Here is a 19,324-nt window from a genome sequence, read left to right on the forward strand (position 1 = left end):
CATGCGTAACGAGACTATGATGCGAGATTGCGATATTACTCTCGTGTTTGCTAAGAGATCTCGTGTTATTGCATTACATCGCTTTTCTGTTCGTGTTATCGCGTTTTCGCCCTTATAATAAAAAGGTAGACATTTCGAAACAACGAATACCCATAACGGAACACCGTATTTTGAAGTGTTACCCGGTATTCACAATTCACAGAACGATAAAGGAAAAGATTTATTACTATAAGTAGCATTTAACGCTCGTTAAGTTCATACTACTGACGCAGCTATTGATCCAACAGGTCAATTGTGTATGAGGTATGGCGATTTTTGTATCTTATCTGCTTATCAAAATGTGTCTTTTTCTGATTAAACTGGGAATAATGCATGTGCGTAAAGTGTCGTCCCAGATTAGCCTGTGCAGTCCGCACAGGCTAATCAGGGACGACACTTTCCGCTCAAACTAGATTTTCGGTAAAAAGGGACTTAGTTTACACGAAAAATACCATTAAAGCGGAAAGTGTCGTCCCTGAGTAGCCTGTGCGGACTGCACAGGCTAATCTGGGACGACACTTTACGCACATGCATTTTTCCAAATTTTCACAGAACAAGACACAAATAGCTAAATACAATTTTATGTTTAGTTTGAACGCATGTATGAATTTATGAGTATTGCGGAGAAGCGATAAACTGCAATCGAGCGTTTGTTTATATTTGAACTAAGTGAGACAAAATGAATAAGTGCATATTCTGTCTTTCTATTTGTACTATTTTACCTGAGTAAAAACATTTTTGCACTTAAGTGTTTAAATGCAAATTAGGTTTAATAAAATACTGTTCATTTGCCATTATGCTTCAGCTGCAGACATACGATTACCCGAAATCCTCGCATTTATGTAGTTTTTATTTTTAACGAAGATTAAAATACCTTTCAGAAGATATTTTTATTTTTACTGGTTGGGACTTTCTATTGTTACGCTTCGACTGTTGTTCTAAAATTCCATAAATTCTCGCCGGGACGCTTCCAAATATAATTGGCATGTATAAATTGTCGTTCGTACATAATCATTGCGATTGTGGAACCACCTTTTGGTGGGACTTTGTCGTTGTGACGCTGCTCGGATGCGGTGCCGTATAATGAAAAAAAAAAGATTCTGTCAAAATTTCGAGTTTTTTTAGCCCGAATGGTGTGTTTATATTTAACATAAATGATCATGATAGATTACAATTTTTATTGGAGGCAAGTAAGACCGGCCACTGGTTAAATCGACCTAAATGCGCCCCCCCCCCCAAAAAAAAAAAATAATAAAATAAAATAAATAATAAAATAATAAAATAAAATAAAATAAAAATAAAATAAAATAACTTAATTAATAAAAATGAATAATAAAAAGATGAAACCGGCGACACAACAACAACGCGATTCGCATACCGTATGGTTAGGATATTGCTTTTTATACAGGTACCTTCAATTTAAATAAAGGGAAGGGTTTTTATGACTTTGCATGATTGTTAAATGTATTGATATCCTTTAGCTATTAACCATCAATATATTTTGAATGTGGAGGTTTGTTTGAAAGTTTTTTTTAATAACGTGCCAATCAAATTGTTTGAATTGTCGAATGTGTTGTCTTAAATTTTTATTCACATGAAATATTATGCTACCTCGCGTGAAACGACGAGATTAAAGAATATCTGCTTGTCTGATACATTTACCAACACTCGAGTATTTGAAGTTTTGTTAAATCGTAAATTGAACGCTTTTTTCCTTATACGCTGTTTGTTTACTGTACAGACTTCCAAGAAGGTCTACCTTATGCGTGGTTTTGGGTTCTTATTTCGTTTGTTTAAATGAGCGTACTTTTTCAAAGAATTATGTTCTGAATCAATAGTCGTGTGCACTCCCAAAACGCTTAAGTCTTTAAACGGGTTTCAAATAACTTGGCGTCTTGATCTTATGTCTGTTGTTTATCTTAAAAGTAACAGAAGTTACACTCCCTTATTCTTCGTACGCAATCAAATATGTTGAATGCATATAACAGAGTTTGGCTCTTGACCCTTCACGCGATTAAAAATATATTTATTATATATGTATTTGATGTTAAAAAAATACCAAATACATTACGAAATAACAAAAACTATGCAGTGATTTTATAAAATGACTACTTTTATGGAGAAACAACGGGGGAAGCCTGTTGATATTTTATTTGCTGATAACCATTTTAAAAGTGTAAGTGTATTCATTAAAAATGCCTTTTATAGGCGATTCTTAAATCGAGATGACAGCGATTTTGGTCGCTTGACGAATAAGAAGGACCAATCTCCACGCAGAGTTTACGGTACTTGCTCTCACATATACAATCTCTGCCATCACAAGAAAATCCTACCAGATTTTGTAGAATTTCATTCTATTGATTTAAGAATTATATTATAAAAAGCAGTATCATTTTCTTTCACATTTTGAAAATAATGTTTATATTTAGGTTCATAATAAAACAAGAGATGTGTTTGTCAGAAACACAATGGCCCCTATTGCGCCGCTTTGAAGCCATATATTTGACCTTTGATTTCAAGGATGACCTTGACCTGTCACCACTCAAAATGTGCAGCTCCACGAGATACACATGAATGCCAAATATCAAGTTGCTATCTTCAATGTTGCAAAAGTTATGACCAAGGTTAAAGTTTTGGGACATACACAATGACTGACTGACCGACCGACCGACCGACCGACCGACCGACCGACTGACTGACAAAGTGACAGACTGACTGACCAAAAACAATGTACCCTCGATCTCGATCCGGGGGCATGGAAAATAATTACCTAAATTGAAAAAAAGCAACAATAACAACGGTAAAGGTATCGTACCACGTAGCTAGGCTATCATCATGTGGTTGGTTATGAAGACAGGAATTTAATCCAACTATGCTGGTTCCCGTCAAATCTCTGCGCGGAGGTTGAAGAAAGAAACGAAGTAATAACAGTTATAAATTAATTTCGTTAGCGGCAATCATACAACACAGTTATTTGAGCTAGATAACATAAGTTGTTTTTATATCAAGGATACGTCACCATCCGAATATGATCATCAATACTTAATTTATAAGCCGTTTAATTATATTAACACCTATGTTATATAGCAGGAACAGCGCATATTATGTTTCATTATCTTCTTGAATTTGCCATTCATTCATTCATTTATTCATTCATTCATTTATTTCATGATTGACTCCATCACTCCTTCCGCTTGTTCATCACCCCATTCGTCCATTCATCCATCCCTTCATCTATCCATCCAACCAGCCAGCCACTCAGCCAGCCCACCATCAATCCATCCATTCATCAACCCATCAAACCAGCCAGACAATTTACCATCAATCAATCCATCCGTCTGTCCATCAATCCATAAATCCATCCACACCCATCCATCCATCTATCTATCTATCCTTCCATCCATCCATCCGTTGGGCCTGGGGTCGCCAAATGCTATCTTGAATTATGAAATTGTGATTAAATGATATGTTGTTTGTTTCTTTCAGATAAGAAGATAATCTCTACTATTTTGAATAGACGCATATAACATTCATAAAATGGGTATGTAATCCGGCGGTTTTGTAATTTTTAATCAGCTCTTTTTCTTTTTTTACTGTCCCCGGCTTTTCCGCTACAGTGGTATTCCTCGGTGAGGATGCCCCAACTAAGTTTTGCATTAGCCGAGTATTAAAACAAGATTGTAAAGTAGTCGTCTTAAAAATGCATCGATAATCTCAAAAACTAGTTCGCCATTTGGCATTACGAGAAAGAATGCAACACGAGTAATACAAAGTGTATACGCTTTTTGCGTTGAAACGTCCTTAGACACTTGAGTGTATCGAAACAACTTAAATGAATTGATTTTTGCAAAATGTGCACTTCTCTTGATTAAATCTTTATATACCTGGGCTGCAATCATTAAACTTGCGAAAATATTTAAAGTAAATACTATGTTTTCATTTCATTTTCTTATATGGCTGTACGCCGGTAATGCGGATACTTTGATAACGGAGGACAACAAAAGCCACGCGCGGTAGTCGAATTCTTCAGCTTTTTCGCATTTATTTTCTGTTCTTTTGCTTTTCGGACACGGAATCTTGTTTGGCCGATTAGGTATAGTACTTCGTATTGCGAAGAATGAAATTCACGGGAAAACGGTTGATTATATGAAACAAATTACATCGAAGATCAGCATGATGTGAATGATTAGTTCATATGTCAACTAAATAAAAATACTTGGAAATAAATCAAAAACGTGTTCACTATTCGAATATCAAGACCAATATGTCTATTCATGTAACAGCATCTTAAATGTGAAGTTCACTTACATATTTGAGGAATTTTCAAATTGTGCAGATTCGGATGCCACATTTTCATGGACACTCCTTTAGCCGATCACCTCAATTACAATTGCACTTCTGTCCCTGATTACTCGACACTTTTTAACATATATAATACACACGTTTGATTGAACCAGAAATGCAAAATTCGTTGTTGAATACTGTTACAGTAAGCATGTAATAATTAGCGATTTCTGGACTGACGTAAATTAAAAACGAATCTCCAAAAATTTGCTTAATTTTTCTTATCCCTTTGGAATATAAGCATGATTTAGTTTTTCGTGGCATATTCAATTACGACACGACATCTCGGGGATTAAAATCTGACCATTAAAGTGTGAAGTTTCAATTTATTTTTCTATATTGAGTGTAACGCTTAAAATTATATATACACTCCTGTCGATGTCTACTTCTTTGGTACTACATCGGTAGTCTCACCGGTCTACAACATATCAAAGTAGCAGATTTTTTTAGAGTCCCTTTTATCCGACGTGTCCGTTATCAAAGTGTCTAAAACATGATGCATACCACTTTGTAAGACATGCTCTGTTTTCGTTTATATTTCATTGAACATTATCAAAATTTCAGTATTTTACGCACAGGAATTAATCTACATGCTGGAATATCAAACACCTTGGTAAGAATAGTAACAATATAAATAAACGCATTTCAAGTAGAAGATAAAACGCGGATATTAGAGTGTCCCATTTGTTGAGAGTCTCCGTTATCCGAAGTGCCCTTTAACGGGAATCGAAGTGTCTACAAAATCATGCATGTCTCGTATTAAAATATGTTCTATCTTCGTTCATATTTCATAGAGTGCTATCAACATTTCAGTACAGTTTGTATTTGAAACACAGTAAGTACTCTACATGCTGGAATAGCAAACACTGAGTTACAATATTTCTAAGTATGTTTATTTTGTTTAAATAGGTACTGATCATCCAGTTTATGCTGTTTTTCGAAGGAATGTTCTGAACATTTGACAAAAATATATAATTTTTCCTTGAAATTCTTCCTTCATAATACACAAGGATATATTATTTATCAACTACACCATGTACCTTGTCTCAAAAACTAATATTAAGGCTATAAATTAAAAAAATAGGAACTTATATTTCGCGCAAGGCTTTTGTTTTTCTCTGTCATCGATGTGCCATCCGTTATCCAAGTATCCGCATTATCAGCGTGATGTAGGTCTCTGTGAATTAGCATGTCGCTAATTTAGGCTTACAAAAACAAAATGGTTATGGTAAGCAATTACTTTAACTATACTATGCCTTACTTACGGATAAGCAGTGGCATTTTCGCAAAATGCTCCTTATACGATAGCTTCAACTCATAAGGTTAACGGGAACACACACTTCATTTCAAATTTTAAACATTGACTTTCGTAATATAAAGATTGACGCGAAGTATGATAAGAAATTACGTTTCTTTATTTCTTTTATTATTAGGAGACCGAAAGACTCTGTGTAGAAATCTGTTTGGTGGTCCGTACTTTGTTTTTGTTTTGGTAAATTACTAGTAAATATCCAAAAACGTTTAACAATTTGTTGATTTTCGTGTTCCTTATCGATAAACCATCTAAATAAAGCGTCAATCGTAACACACGTATATCCATTTTCAGCAAAATATTTTACAGATAAATGCATGTTATATAAAGCTACACAACGGAATATCTTTCAGATTGTGGCCGGGTTTTGCGCATTTTACATATACGTGTCTTTGTAGCGGCGGTCTCTATTTACATTTACATTAACTATGTTAACATCTTCACGGTGTGGAATCATTGCGACCATAACGCTATTGTTATGTGCGTAAAATTTCGCAATGCAGCTTCCGTTGTGGTGGCAATTTCAATAAATGAATGAAAACTGTGAGTACGATTTTGTTTTTTACGTTTCCCGAAGACATACAGACCTTAATTTAAAAATCGGGGAATGCTAGTCGATACGAATAATAATGTTGTTTACTATTCTTGCAAAATCCAATGTCCTAACCTCAAGGACTTTACAAAGGTTGGTTCATGTGAAGTTGACAATGCAAACGTCAAATATTATTACGATATTATGATATATTTGTATAGAAAATCCCATTTTATATTCGTTTTTATAATAACTATGCTCGGCTACAAACATTATCGTAACCTCTTCTGAAAAGAAGTCGTTGTACGCGTTTTCATCCATTACTTGAAATTGCCACCCCAACGGAAGCTGCATTGCGACATTTTACGCACATAACACTAGCGTTATGGTCGCAATGATTCCGCCCCGTGATCTTGGCGACAAGAAGAGAAATCCTAGATTTAGAGTACATTCATCCCCGCAAATTCTCGATAAAGTAAATACATGTATTTTCGCCAATATTTCAGAACCAATCTTACAGTAAAATAACTTCAAAATGTTAGAGATACACTATATGTAGTTGATGTGAATCTTTATTGCACCACTCTGGTGAGACAAAAGGTGTATTCCATGATGTAATCCATGTACATAAAGTGTCGTTCCAGATTATCGTGTGCAGTTCGCACAGGCTTATCAGGGACGTCACTTTTCGCCTTAACCGGATTTTCGCTAAGAAGAGACTTCCCTTTACCGAAAAATACAATAAAGAAAGTCTAGCCCCTGAAACCGGATGGCAAGTCCGGTTTTCAAAGAGCGAGGCACCCATATTTACATGTATATTCCGTAGCCCAACGAGCACAGAAGCAGTATGATTGGAAGGACTCGAACCTGGCCCTGTTCGGCTCCGACACAGAGAAACAGGTGAAAAGTAAGTAAGTCGGTCACATGCTGCAATTTTATGAAATAATCATATTTGCTCGACATTGTATACCTTCTTCACATTTTTGAACCCATTAAGCTTGATTATGCTACTTTCGTTGAAGACTCTGTTTTCGATGGACTCAATTGGGTCCACGTGTTCACGCTCGATATGATGTATATTATTTGTAAAGACATTGCTGCTTGGCCGTGAACATATCAAGGGGGTCCTTCATTCGGACACATTTCGAGTATTAAATTCATCTGAAAATCTCTGAGAAGGAGTGAAACTGAAACCAATACTGATACCGGTAAGGTCCGCTCGTTTTCAAGAACGCTACAGACAAACCACAGATGACTGATACATTTTCGCATCATTTTTCACCAGGTGTTCTGATTAAATATATCCTTTTTCCGTGAATTTTAAAACCATTCACTCTATATTTTCCGCATTTTAAGCACATTATGCATGTGTGACGTTAAATTTGAATGTTTTATTATCTGTCTATTGTCAATTAAGTAACATGATCATAGTATTTTGTTGCATGTTTCTTATAACTCTGACTAATTTACCTTGAGTGGTTGAGGGCAGATGATATTTTAGGGCCATACCATACTAATTTAGTCCGATATTATGTCGCATTATAGAAAACGAATTACGAACACGCAATTTTAATTGTCGAGTCCGCTTCCGAAAACATAAAGGGGTGGTTAAAAAAGGAAACTTATCGTTAAGAGGCTGGTTTACACTATGCGTGTATTTTGTTGATATCGTGATATTTCTTTACCATTTTTACATTTCGATTAATCCAAAGAATGAATAATTTGAAGAAAAATATTTTTTTCGCCTCTGATGTGATTCAAATCCGGGACATAGCGTACAAAACCTTACGTGATACCAACATACAAAGTTCTTTAAACATTTTTTTAGGAATTGACATAATTTCATAGTTATCGATGAAAAGCTTTGCATGAGCTTTTATATTTAATTATAAATCAACAGTTCTTTCGATGTATGACTGTTCAGCAACGAAGCCATATTTTTAAGAGCCATACTAGTTATCTCGCTTGTTAGTCCCCTACCGATGAAACCGGCGGGGACTTATGGTTTGCGCTCTGTGTGTCTGTGAGTCTGTCTTGCACACTTTTCTGGATCCTGCTATAACTTTAAAAGTTCTTCATATTTGTTCATGAAACTTGAAACATGGACAGAGGGCAATAGGGAGATTATGCACGTCATTTCATTTTGTTCCTACGTCAAGAATTCTGGTCGCTATGGCAACAAATAGACTAGAAATATTGCTGAAAATGGTGGATCCTGCGATAACTTACAAAGTTCTTTATATAATTTCATGAAACTTGAAACATGGATAGATGGCAATATGGAGATTATGCACGTCATTTCATTTTGTTCCTACGTTAAGAATTCTGGTCGCTATGGCAACAAATAGACTAGAAATATTGCTGAAAATGCTGGAGTTTCACCGGTATGGGACTTAAATTGCTTGGCAATAGTCTTGTTTGAATATAGTGTATGCATTGTCATTTTATTAGACAACCTGTTATTAGACAACCTGTTATTAGACAACCTGTTATTAGTCAATGTTTAAAATATGAATGTTCGCTGGCTTGACTTGAGCTCACTGCCCTTCATGTCTAAAATTAACAAATATGCTCCAAACCGTATTGCTCTAAATCCACTTGAAAGTTATTTCTAGCATGGCAGTAAACAACTACAATAACATTATCCTTCGTTAAGAACAGTTTATGTCTATGACATACGCATGTTTCTTAGGCTTGCCATATTTAAACATTGAAGTACGAATTCTGGGTTTGAAATGTATTTCTTATTCTTATGTCTTAGAATGAGTTTATATATGTGAGCTCTTGTTTTGGCTTTCAGAGGAGTCTGCTGCCACGGAGCCCGCTTGGCAGACTGCAGGTCAGAAACCCGGGCTGCAGATCTGGCGCATCGTGGTGAGCCGGAAGTGGATTTGACGTCACTATGACAACAGCTCGTTGATATTTAGTTTACGTTACGCTACGAACAAATGAGTCGCACTCTGGGACAATTCATGTGCATACAGTGTCGTCTCAGATTAGCCTGTGCATACAGTGTCGTCTCCGATTAGCCTGTGCGTACAGTGTCGTCTCAGATTAGCCTGTGCATACAGTGTCGTCTCAGATTAGCCTGTTCATACAGTGTCGTCTCAGATTAGCCTGTGCATACAGTGTCGTCTCAGATTAGCCTGTGCGTACAATGTCGTCTCAGATTAGCCTGTGCGTACAGTGTCGTCTCAGATTAACCTGTGTGTACAGTGTCGTCTCAGATTAGCCTGTGTGTACAGTGTTGTCTCAGAATAGCCTGTGCATACAGTGTCGTCTCAGATTAGCCTGTGCGTACAGTGTCTTCTCAGATAAGCCTGTGCGTACAGTGTCGTCTCAGATTAGCCTGTGCGTACAGTGTCGTCTCAGATTAGCCTGTGCATACATTGTCGTCTCAGATAAGCCTGGCTCAGATTAGCCTGTGCATACAGTGTCGTCTCAGATAAGCCTGTGTGTACAGTGTCTTCTCAGATTTGCCTGTGCGCACTGTGTCGCCTCAGATTAGCCTGTGCGTACAGTGTCGTCTCAGATTAACCTGTGTGTACAGTGTCGTCTCAGTTTGGCCTGTGTGTACAGTGTCTTCTCAGATTTGCCTGTGGCACTGTGTCGTCTCAGATTAGCCTGTGCGTACAGTGTCGTCTCAGATTAACCTGTGCGTACAGTGTCGTCTCAGATTAACCTGTGCGTACAGTGTCGTCTCAGATTAACCTGTGTGTACAGTGTCGTCTCAGATTGGCCTGTGTGTACAGTGTCGTCTCAGATTAGCTAGTGTGTACAGTGTCGTCTCAGATAAGCCTGTTCGTTCAGTGTCGTCTCAGATTAGCCTGTGCGTACAGTGTCGTCTCAGATTAACCTGTGTGTACAGTGTCGTCTCAGATTAACCTGTGTGTACAGTGTCGTCTCAGATTAACCTGTGCGTTCAGTGTCGTCTCAGATTAGCTAGTGTGTACAGTGTCGTCTCAGATAAGCCTGTTCGTTCAGTTTCGTCTCAGATTAGCATGTGCGTATAGTCTCGTCTCAGATTAGCCTGTGCGTACAGCGTCGTCTCAGATAAGCCTGTGCGTTCAGTGTCGTCTCAGATTAGCCTGTGCGTACAGTGTCGTCTCAGATAAGCCTGTGCGTACAGTATCGTCTCAGATTAGCCTGTGCGTACAGTGTCGTCTCAGATTAGCCTGTGCGTACAGTATCGTCTCAGATTAGCCTGTGCGTATAGTGTCGTCTCAGATAAGCCTGTGTTTACATCGTCGTCTCAGATTAGCCTGTGCGTACATTGTAGTCTCAGATTAGCCTGTGCGTACAGTATCGTCTCAGATTAGCGTGTGCGTACAGTGTCGTCTCTAGTTAGCATGTGATTACAGTGTCGTCTCAGATTAGCCTGTGCGGACGACACTTTCCGCTGTTATGGTACTTTTTGTATAAATGATGTATCTTTTAATCGAAAATTCAGTAAAAGCGGAGAATTTCGTCCCTGATTAGCCTGTGCGGATTTCGGACGACATTTATGCACATGCTTTAAGCCCATTTTTCACAGAGCGCGACTCAATTATTGTTACAATATTGAGGTCTACAATAAACTTAACTTGTAGAACGTGTGTAGCTGACATAGTATGTAATTATCTTGCTATATTTTCAGAATTTCAAGGTTACTTCTTGGCCAAAAGAAGACTACGGTAAATTCTACGACGGTGATTCGTACATCATTCTCAATGTGAGAAGTATTTCGTTATCGAGTTGTCTTTTTCCAGATTCGCCTAATTTATTAAAACTTTTAACAATGGGCATTATTTGCATGTTAAAAATATGGTTCTGCGACATATCCATTGTACATGGAGCGTTCTAAGTTGTTGTAATATAAATCGTTTACTGAACCTGTTGTGCTTTTGGATTTCAGACGTACAATGACGGGGATTCCAACCAGCTCCTATATGACGTTCACTTCTGGATTGGAAAGTACAGCACACAGGTGGTTTAGAAGAACTCAATCAGTCGTGTTCGGCCAAGATACCACTTAAAAGTACCTCGGGTTAAGTACTACAATGTACCCCGGGTACGGAACATAAACTTACGGGGGTACTTTTTAGTATATTTCTCGACCCCGGTCTTTTGTATTGTACTTAAGAGTACACGAGGTACTTTTTAGTAGTACCTTAGCCGACAAGAGGACTACTCGAAATGTCGGTTTGTATTCTCGCAAATCTTACAACATCGCGTCACTAAGTTACTAATTTAATAGCCAGGCAAAGCATCCGCTGTCCATTTCCCCATGATATTGAAGCATTTGTAACGCTTGCTTTAGTATTGAGCAGGGGGAAAAATAATATCCACCATTATGCATTAATTCTTTTTTTTTAATGCAATGGTATTTTCGCTTTTCCGTGTAATATGTCAAATACCATTACCGGAATCGGGACACGTTTAATATTTCCATTTTTTAAAAGCAACATAACATATTCATTGTCTCTAGTTCCAGATAAGATATATCACGTTTTCACTACGTTTATAGCGTACCGTGAAACCATATTTATTTGCAGCACATACATTTTCATTTATTACGTCATTAGACCGATAACCGAATTCATGTTTGTAAGGAATTATTCTGTCAAATGATTTAAAAAAAAAGACCGAATCTCCTTCGGCATGAACGAATATCCAATGTAATAAATTGCTTATATCTCGCAAACCAGATAAGACCCGATATTGACCACAGGGGAGTACTTTTTTTAAATACCACATTTATATAGCGCCCTTTTCATACTCGAGATGTGCGTTCAAAGGCGCTTTACAGTTTTTCCCTTATCACTGGGTCATAAGTCGTCCGTTTACATCTTGGCGCATGCAGCCACGGCACATTGGCTTATTTCCCTCACAGGTACCCATTTATACACCTGGCTGGGGAGGAGCTGATGTGGGTTAAATTTCTTGCTCAAGGAAATTCCAGTGGTCAGGGCGGGATTCGAACCCGAGCATCTCTAGCTCCCTACGCCAGCGTCTTGCCATTAGACCACTGCTCCCACTTTATACTATGTCTTTAACCAAAGACCTATTAATATATGTGAATTCTAGGTTGTTGATTTAACTGACACTTGGCATGTATATTTGGTGTTTCAGGACGAGTACGGCACGGCGGCCTACAAGACGGTGGAGCTCGACACATTCCTGGACGACGTGCCGATACAGCACCGCGAGGTCCAGGGTCACGAATCCGAGCTCTTCCGGAGCTACTTCAAGGCAATCACGTGAGTCTAGAGTGTAGATTGGGCAGCTTCTTCAAGCAATCACATAAGTCTGGAGTGTAGATCGGGTAGCTATTACAAGAGTTTGGGTTGTGAAATGGGGATGTTCCGTATGAATATTCGTTCAGCGTATAATTTGGCGCAACAGTATTTATATGGCCGAACATGTCAAAAACAAATAGAAGCGCTTATATTTTTGGCACACATTCTCGTATATTTGAATTGTGAATGTGTTTTACTAGTTTTTTAATAAAGAATAAAATCCTGGTTATTATATTGTGGTATGGCGGATGGCCGCCTGTAGGTCGATAACTTTAGTTCATAAAACATTGACCAATCTTAATGGAACTACGATTGCAGTAAGATTGAAGGGTTACCTCACTTGATATTGTGTACTGTAGTTAGCTCACATGCAGTCTGAACTTGGCATTGCAGAATTATTAAAATAAATGTAAATAAATTAGTAACACCTTTACAGCCTTTTTTCATTACATTGCCACAATTCTCGGCAATGGTTTCGTTTTGGATTAAATAAGGGTTTTGTAATTCGCCTATCCATAGTACCATGAAAGGCGGCGCGGACAGCGGTTTCCGGCACGTGAAACCCGAGGAGTACACTCCCCGCCTTCTTCATTTTCATGGAAACCGGAAAGAGGTGGTTGTTAAGGAAATACCGCGCTGCAAGAGCCTCATAGACAATACGGACGTCTACATCCTAGACTTGGGGCTGAAACTCGTTCAGTGGAACGGAACCGGCGCCAACAAGGACGAGAAAATGAAGGTGGATATAGAGAATACTATGTTATTATCACTGAGTACTTGAATTTATTCGACGATTTGAAGAAATGTTTACATTTACTCAGAACAGTCAGCCTTTCTGAGACGACTTGTAATATTTACTCAAAAATATTAATTAAACAAATCATAAATGAGACACATTCAAAATATTAGCGACTAATTGTTAAAAGCAATAGTCAATCAATCAATCAAATTAAGTGAAACGAACCCTCCGTAGTAATATCAAATTTACAAGATGTAGGATAAACCACATATCGTATTAACCCTTTCAGTGCTGGAACCGAATTTTGAAGGCCTTTGCAAACAGTTTGGATCCAGATGAGACGCCACAGAACGTGGCGTCTCATCAGGATCCAAACTGTTTGCTATTCTGATAGTATTATTGAAAAAAAAAAACAAAGAAAAAAGCCAATTTTAGAATTCAGCAGACAACACTTTAGCAGACGACAAATTTCCCAGCATGCAAAGGGTTTAGTCGGATTTATGTGCAATCGTTCTTACTTTTAACCCATTTTTGCCTAGTGGACTCTCCCATCCTTCTAGATGGGATCAATTCATTTCCAAAATTAGGGATGTCTAGTATATTTTTTCTATATTTCGAATATTTCTTAAAGAAATTCCTTTAAGCAAACAGCACAGACCCTGATGAGACGCCGCATCATGCGGCGTCTTATCTGGGTCTACGCTGTTTTCCAAGGCCTTTTTCTAGACGCTAGGCATATATGGGTTAACGGTCTGGTGTATGTAGTGTGTGAAACTGGTTCGGCCCTAATGACTATGGCGTTGCCTTAACGCGTTACCTTACTTAATATTGTCGAATTATATTTTTTGTCATATGGACTCATTCATTAAAGGGGCGGTCAACCAGATTGCTATATATCACGAAAAAGTTATAAAATACCGTATTTTTTTACAATTATTAGTTTATATTGATTAAAATATCACGACTGGTATATAACATTACTTGAAAAATGTTGTTAAGTTTTCATATTTTCAGTATATTCCGTTATATAATTTTACTGAGTATGTCTACCAGGTAATTTGGAGAGTTCTGTTTATTGTCGTTATATTTTGTGAAACTACGAGGATTGCTTCTATAAAGTATAAAATACAACGCTCATTGTATGAGCATGGATTGCCGAGTGGTTTAAATGGGAGTCTTTTTACTCTTTTTACTCCAGTACTCCAGCGGTCAGTGGTTTGAGCCCTGTTCATGGTTACTATTTTAATGTATCAATATGAAGCCTTTACTGACGGTATTTTAGAACTTTTCTTTTTTCGTCAATCTGGTTGACTGGCCCTTTAAGGTATAAAGTCGACCAATTCATACTGGATTCTGTTTGACAGTGCTATGAAATCATACTGTACGCTCCGAACTATCCATTAGTAAGTAAATATACAGCGATACAATATGTTGTTCTTTCTTGTTACTATGCACATTTTGTTGATATCAAGGCTCTACAATACATAAAGGGGCTTCAAGCAGAGAGGGGTGGAAAGTGTCACATGGAATGTATGGATGAGGACCCTATCGCCCCTGAGGTTAGTACAGTAGGCGCAACGTTTTTAATCCATTTCCCATATTTATTCCATACGATTTCAATGGTTTACTTTCAGTAAATATAAACATTTTTATAACCGATAGCCATCCTATCAAAAAAAAAATTTTGTATTAATGCGATTGTTTCCAGCCACTGACAATCGACCTTTTGATAGGTATTATATAATGTTATTAATGTACTATGTACAAGTTGCGATAAATTCATGTTCTGTTATGTTATGTTCTGTGTTACAATGGTCATCATAATCGACGAGGCAACGTGAAATAAACAAATGTTTTCTCACTGCTTTATATTTTACTATACGATTGTAATGCTCCCACAAAAGTGGAGTCAGTCAGCATTGCACTCTACCATCCGTCTGTACTTATGTACATACGAACATACGTCCCGAAATGTACTCATTTTTTTCTTTAAAGTAGATTTATGGCCCTGTGTGTTTGGGCCAATATATGAGCCTTGTTCTGAGAAAACTGGGTTTCATGCATGTGCGTAAAGTGTCATCCCAGATTAGCCTGTGCAGTCCGCACAGGCTAATCAGGGACGACACTTTCCGCTTTAACTTGATTTTCGGTTAGGATGGACTTCCTTGAAACTAAAAATACCATAAAAGCGGAAAGTGTCGTACCTGATTAGCCTGTGCGGACTGCACAGGTTAATCTGGAACGACACTTTACGCACATGCGTTAAGCCCAGTTTTCTCAGAACGCGGCTCATATTATAAGTATATAGTTTCCGAAATTGTATTTACATAGCTCCTCATTAACTTCTTGACGGATGTCGCTTAAATATTCACAGCGCAAGAACGTATATGCATCGGTGCTTGTAAAGGAAATATCTTGGGCTGCGACAAAATGTGGCAGAAGTGTTAGCATTTGTATTTTTTCCACTATAGAATACACATTGCCTTCATTTTTTAACCGATTGGTGCATTTCGCTTAAACGTTCACTGCTAATTGAAGTTTACGTGTAAGTGATCGTAAACAAAGGCATTTTTGCACTTTTTCCTCCTCCAGTTTCGGCAGACCAGTTTCGGACCGTTTGTCGTGTTTTTCTTTTTCACAGTTGAAGAACATTCATGTTTAGGTGATTGTACAGAAATGACATTTGGCAGAAACCAATCATGCAAAGATCATGGCACGTTGTCTTTTTTCAAGTATTAAGTCTATAAAGATAATTTTTGGTGGATGCATGTCTCTTAAACGGACTTGTTTTGTTGCTTAGTGTCAAAACATGTGTCGCGAGGGAATCAGAGTCTTTACAACATATAGTTTCATTAAATTTCATATTGAACAGTTCATTTGTGTTATAGTTTTGGTTTTGTTTTGATGCAACCAATCAAAAACGAACATTGCCATTCCAGTGAAAAATAAAAAACATACAGCGAAGAGAATGATGATATTTTCGCTAACAAAATATTCTCCATCTTGCTTTTAAAATTTACGGGAAATGGTGTGGTTTGCTGTTTTTGATGCAGCGTGTGTGCGTGACTGTTGCTAGGTGACTTTGTTATATCCGATTTTTTACAGGACGAGTTTTACAAGTTCCTAAACGAGAAACCGGACGCTGATGACGACCAACCGGAAGTAAAGGACAAGGTCAAGGAGCTTTGGAGGTAGGAGCCGTTGCTATTCAAACACACACACACACACACACATTGATATATTACGATCACGGTTCACACTGGTTCCACACAAGACTAAAATACACAAAAAAAAACAACAGCCGGTTCAATAAAAGAGGCCCATGCGACTAGAAAAACTGCGATATTATAATTTATTTACAAATTAATGGGTTTTATACTGGCGGTAATTAGCATAATGCATGTGTATTGTCGTCCCTGATAGTCATGTGCAGTCCGCACAGGCTAATCATGGACGATGCTTTCCGCTTTTTTGGTATTTCTCGTTTGAAGGAAGTTTCTTGTAAGCGAAAATCCAGTTTGGGTGGATAGTGTCGTCCCTGATTAGCCGGACACTTTACGAACATTCAATAAGCCCAGATTTTACAGAACGAGGATCGAATCTCGGAGGACTTAACATAACGCGTAAACGAGCATTCTCGTCTTTGCTTTCAGATTGTCGGACGTCACTGGTAAGCTGTCTATGAAACCGGAAAAGAGAGGCTCGGAGATCAGCAGTTCTGCACTCGATAGCAACGTACGTATTGTTAGTAATGCACGTATTGATAGCAATCTACCTATCGGAAGCAATATATGTATCGATAACAATGTATGCATCGACAGTAATGTACGTTTCGATAGCAATGTGCGTATCGATAGTAATGTATTTATTGATAAAAATCTACGTATCGATATCAACATGCGTAACCAATGAAAAAAAGGAGTCTGAAATCATCACTGTCAACGTAGGAAAGTTTTATTTGCACAATTTATTTCTTATTTTTTTGGCATGCAGGCTATATCATATATGTATGGCCTCGGTGTAATTGTTGTTTAATCGCTACACGATAACTTAACATGTGTTAGTTAAAGCCTATTTATTTTAGCTCTAATGCTTATTGAAACGATATCGAAACCTTTTCGTGAAAAGAACCATTACTTGATCTTGTTTTATGTTTTTTTGTGTTTTTTTTTGGGGGGGGGGGTCTAAACATCGCTTCCACAGTGGGGTTCGAACCCATGACCTCCCGATCGATAGGTGGACACCATATCCGATACGTTACAGTGACTTGTAAACACGTGTTAATGTTATTTAACGGGTGTTTACAGGATGTGTTCATTTTGGATACCAAGACCGAGCTGTTTGTCTGGATCGGTAAAAAGACGTCCATCAACGAAAGACGTAACGCCATGACCTACGCACACGTGAGTTGCTCAACATAGCGTCACAACTGCAAAATGTCGATCAGTTTTGTGTAGAATTTCTTAATTTTAGCACTATTTTGCACTATTTTGAGATATGATCGTTTTCTTTAGATTGTTTATAATGAAAATGTATTGGTGTGTGATATGTATCTAATCAAATGGATAATTGTATGCATGTCTTAAGATGTCCTTTCAAGGTATATAATATCGATGGCTATATTGTGTAATTTTTTAACTCTCCGCAATATTAACGGATTTTCATCTTTAGGCAATTCGTGTGAATGTTTTTACTTTATGTCTAGAACTACCTGATGAAGACCGACCATCCTCTGGTTCCTATCTCGTGCGTGAACGAGGTCATCAACGACAAACGGTTCGCCGCTGCCATTGCTGCGTAGACGTCGCGGGGACGTCAGGCCAACACGAGTTACCTACGAAGGCGTAATTAAAGAAAAATATCCAGCGTTATATATGTTATATGTACCAACGTATTATGTGTTCGGGGGGTGGGGGGGGGGGGGGGGGTCTAGCGTGTACAGTGTCGACGTCATAGCGTCTTTGGATTTAACCAGCTCGTGGACGTTTTTGTTAACATGTATTCTATATTTACTGTATTGACGTTTTTCTAAATAACTGCATGTTTGATATTATATGTAAGTGTAATTAGTGCACTCTTTTCTTAACCATTACATTATAATGTTCGAATGGTGGATAATATTATGATTTGTGTCTATTGTTTATGGATAGTAAGTTATTAACAAATTTACATATTTTTGATTGCCAAGCTGGGAAATACGATTTATCATTTACCGTAATGTTACAATTATATATTGTATATTCTTAACTAAAATATGTATTTTCTTTTGAAGAATATGACGATGATATGCTGAACTTTATCACACCGTTAGCTTTCCACTTTATTATTATCAGTAACTTTTCTTAAATAAATTAACTAAACAAACTTTGTGTTTATAATATAAGCTAAGAAAACGATATATGTAATTTAAATCATTACACGTAGCGGTAAGGGAAATATTTGATATTTAGTGATTAAACATAAAGAATAATGCTGTAGCCCAACATCATGGTAACTTGAAATAAAGCTCGTACTTAAACTATTCAGAGATAAAAATTTCTCCTTAAACTAAAAAAAACTATAATGCGGCATACCTTAACCATATAAACATATTGGGAGTTATTGAACAGCGAGTGTATTTGTTTGTTAATACCTTCACTGAGTAAATTTCTTAACCACTACAAAAAAACCTAAACAAAAAGTTAATTATTGTGTAGGTTTTATAACTAACAAATGTTTTTGATTTGATAGAAGGCATACAACGGTATGACATTTTTTTGTGGATGCAATAACCAAATATGTCTAGAGATATTTAATTTCAATAGCAAAACAATTGCAACTTAAAAGATTAAAAAACTGAACGACTATCCGAATCATATCCGATCGAATTAAAAGCCACGGTTTAACAGTTTTAAATGTATAATGGCGGACGTCTGGAACATGTTTTAAATGTATTAATTTAGGTTAATTAATTGTATCATGCGCATTTGAAGTTGAAGCCATATCATACGCAAAACACTGAACGCTTAACAACTGCAGCGTGTCATGATTTAATTCTAAGTTAGCCCCTTCTAAATGAAACCGGTTCTTTATTGAAGTGG

General features: G+C 37.3%; 1 protein-coding gene across 1 annotated transcript; it reads left to right on the plus strand.

Annotated features, from left to right (window-relative positions):
* Positions 1-201: 201 nt before the first annotated feature.
* On the plus strand, positions 202-18,608 carry LOC127831813 (gelsolin-like protein 1). The gene is made up of 13 exons (XM_052356884.1): positions 202-303; positions 3,526-3,580; positions 7,054-7,134; positions 9,028-9,101; positions 10,864-10,938; positions 11,122-11,193; positions 12,339-12,466; positions 13,025-13,244; positions 14,717-14,803; positions 16,350-16,435; positions 16,898-16,979; positions 17,552-17,647; positions 17,950-18,608. Exons 2-13 carry the CDS (start codon positions 3,577-3,579, stop codon positions 18,043-18,045), a joined length of 1,101 nt encoding a protein of 366 aa, XP_052212844.1. The 5' UTR covers positions 202-303; positions 3,526-3,576; the 3' UTR covers positions 18,046-18,608.
* Positions 18,609-19,324: the final 716 nt, after the last annotated feature.

The sequence above is a fragment of the Dreissena polymorpha genome, chromosome 5, assembly GCF_020536995.1.
Source record: "Dreissena polymorpha isolate Duluth1 chromosome 5, UMN_Dpol_1.0, whole genome shotgun sequence".
NCBI classification, from domain to species: Eukaryota; Metazoa; Mollusca; class Bivalvia; order Myida; family Dreissenidae; genus Dreissena; species Dreissena polymorpha.

Bases quoted from the DNA above. Each gene is read 5' to 3' on its own strand.
- LOC127831813 (XM_052356884.1), top strand. The intron at 12,467-13,024 runs GTGAGTCTAGAG...GCCTATCCATAG, and splicing joins AGCTACTTCAAGGCAATCAC to TACCATGAAAGGCGGCGCGG. The intron at 17,648-17,949 runs GTGAGTTGCTCA...CTTTATGTCTAG, and splicing joins ACGCCATGACCTACGCACAC to AACTACCTGATGAAGACCGA.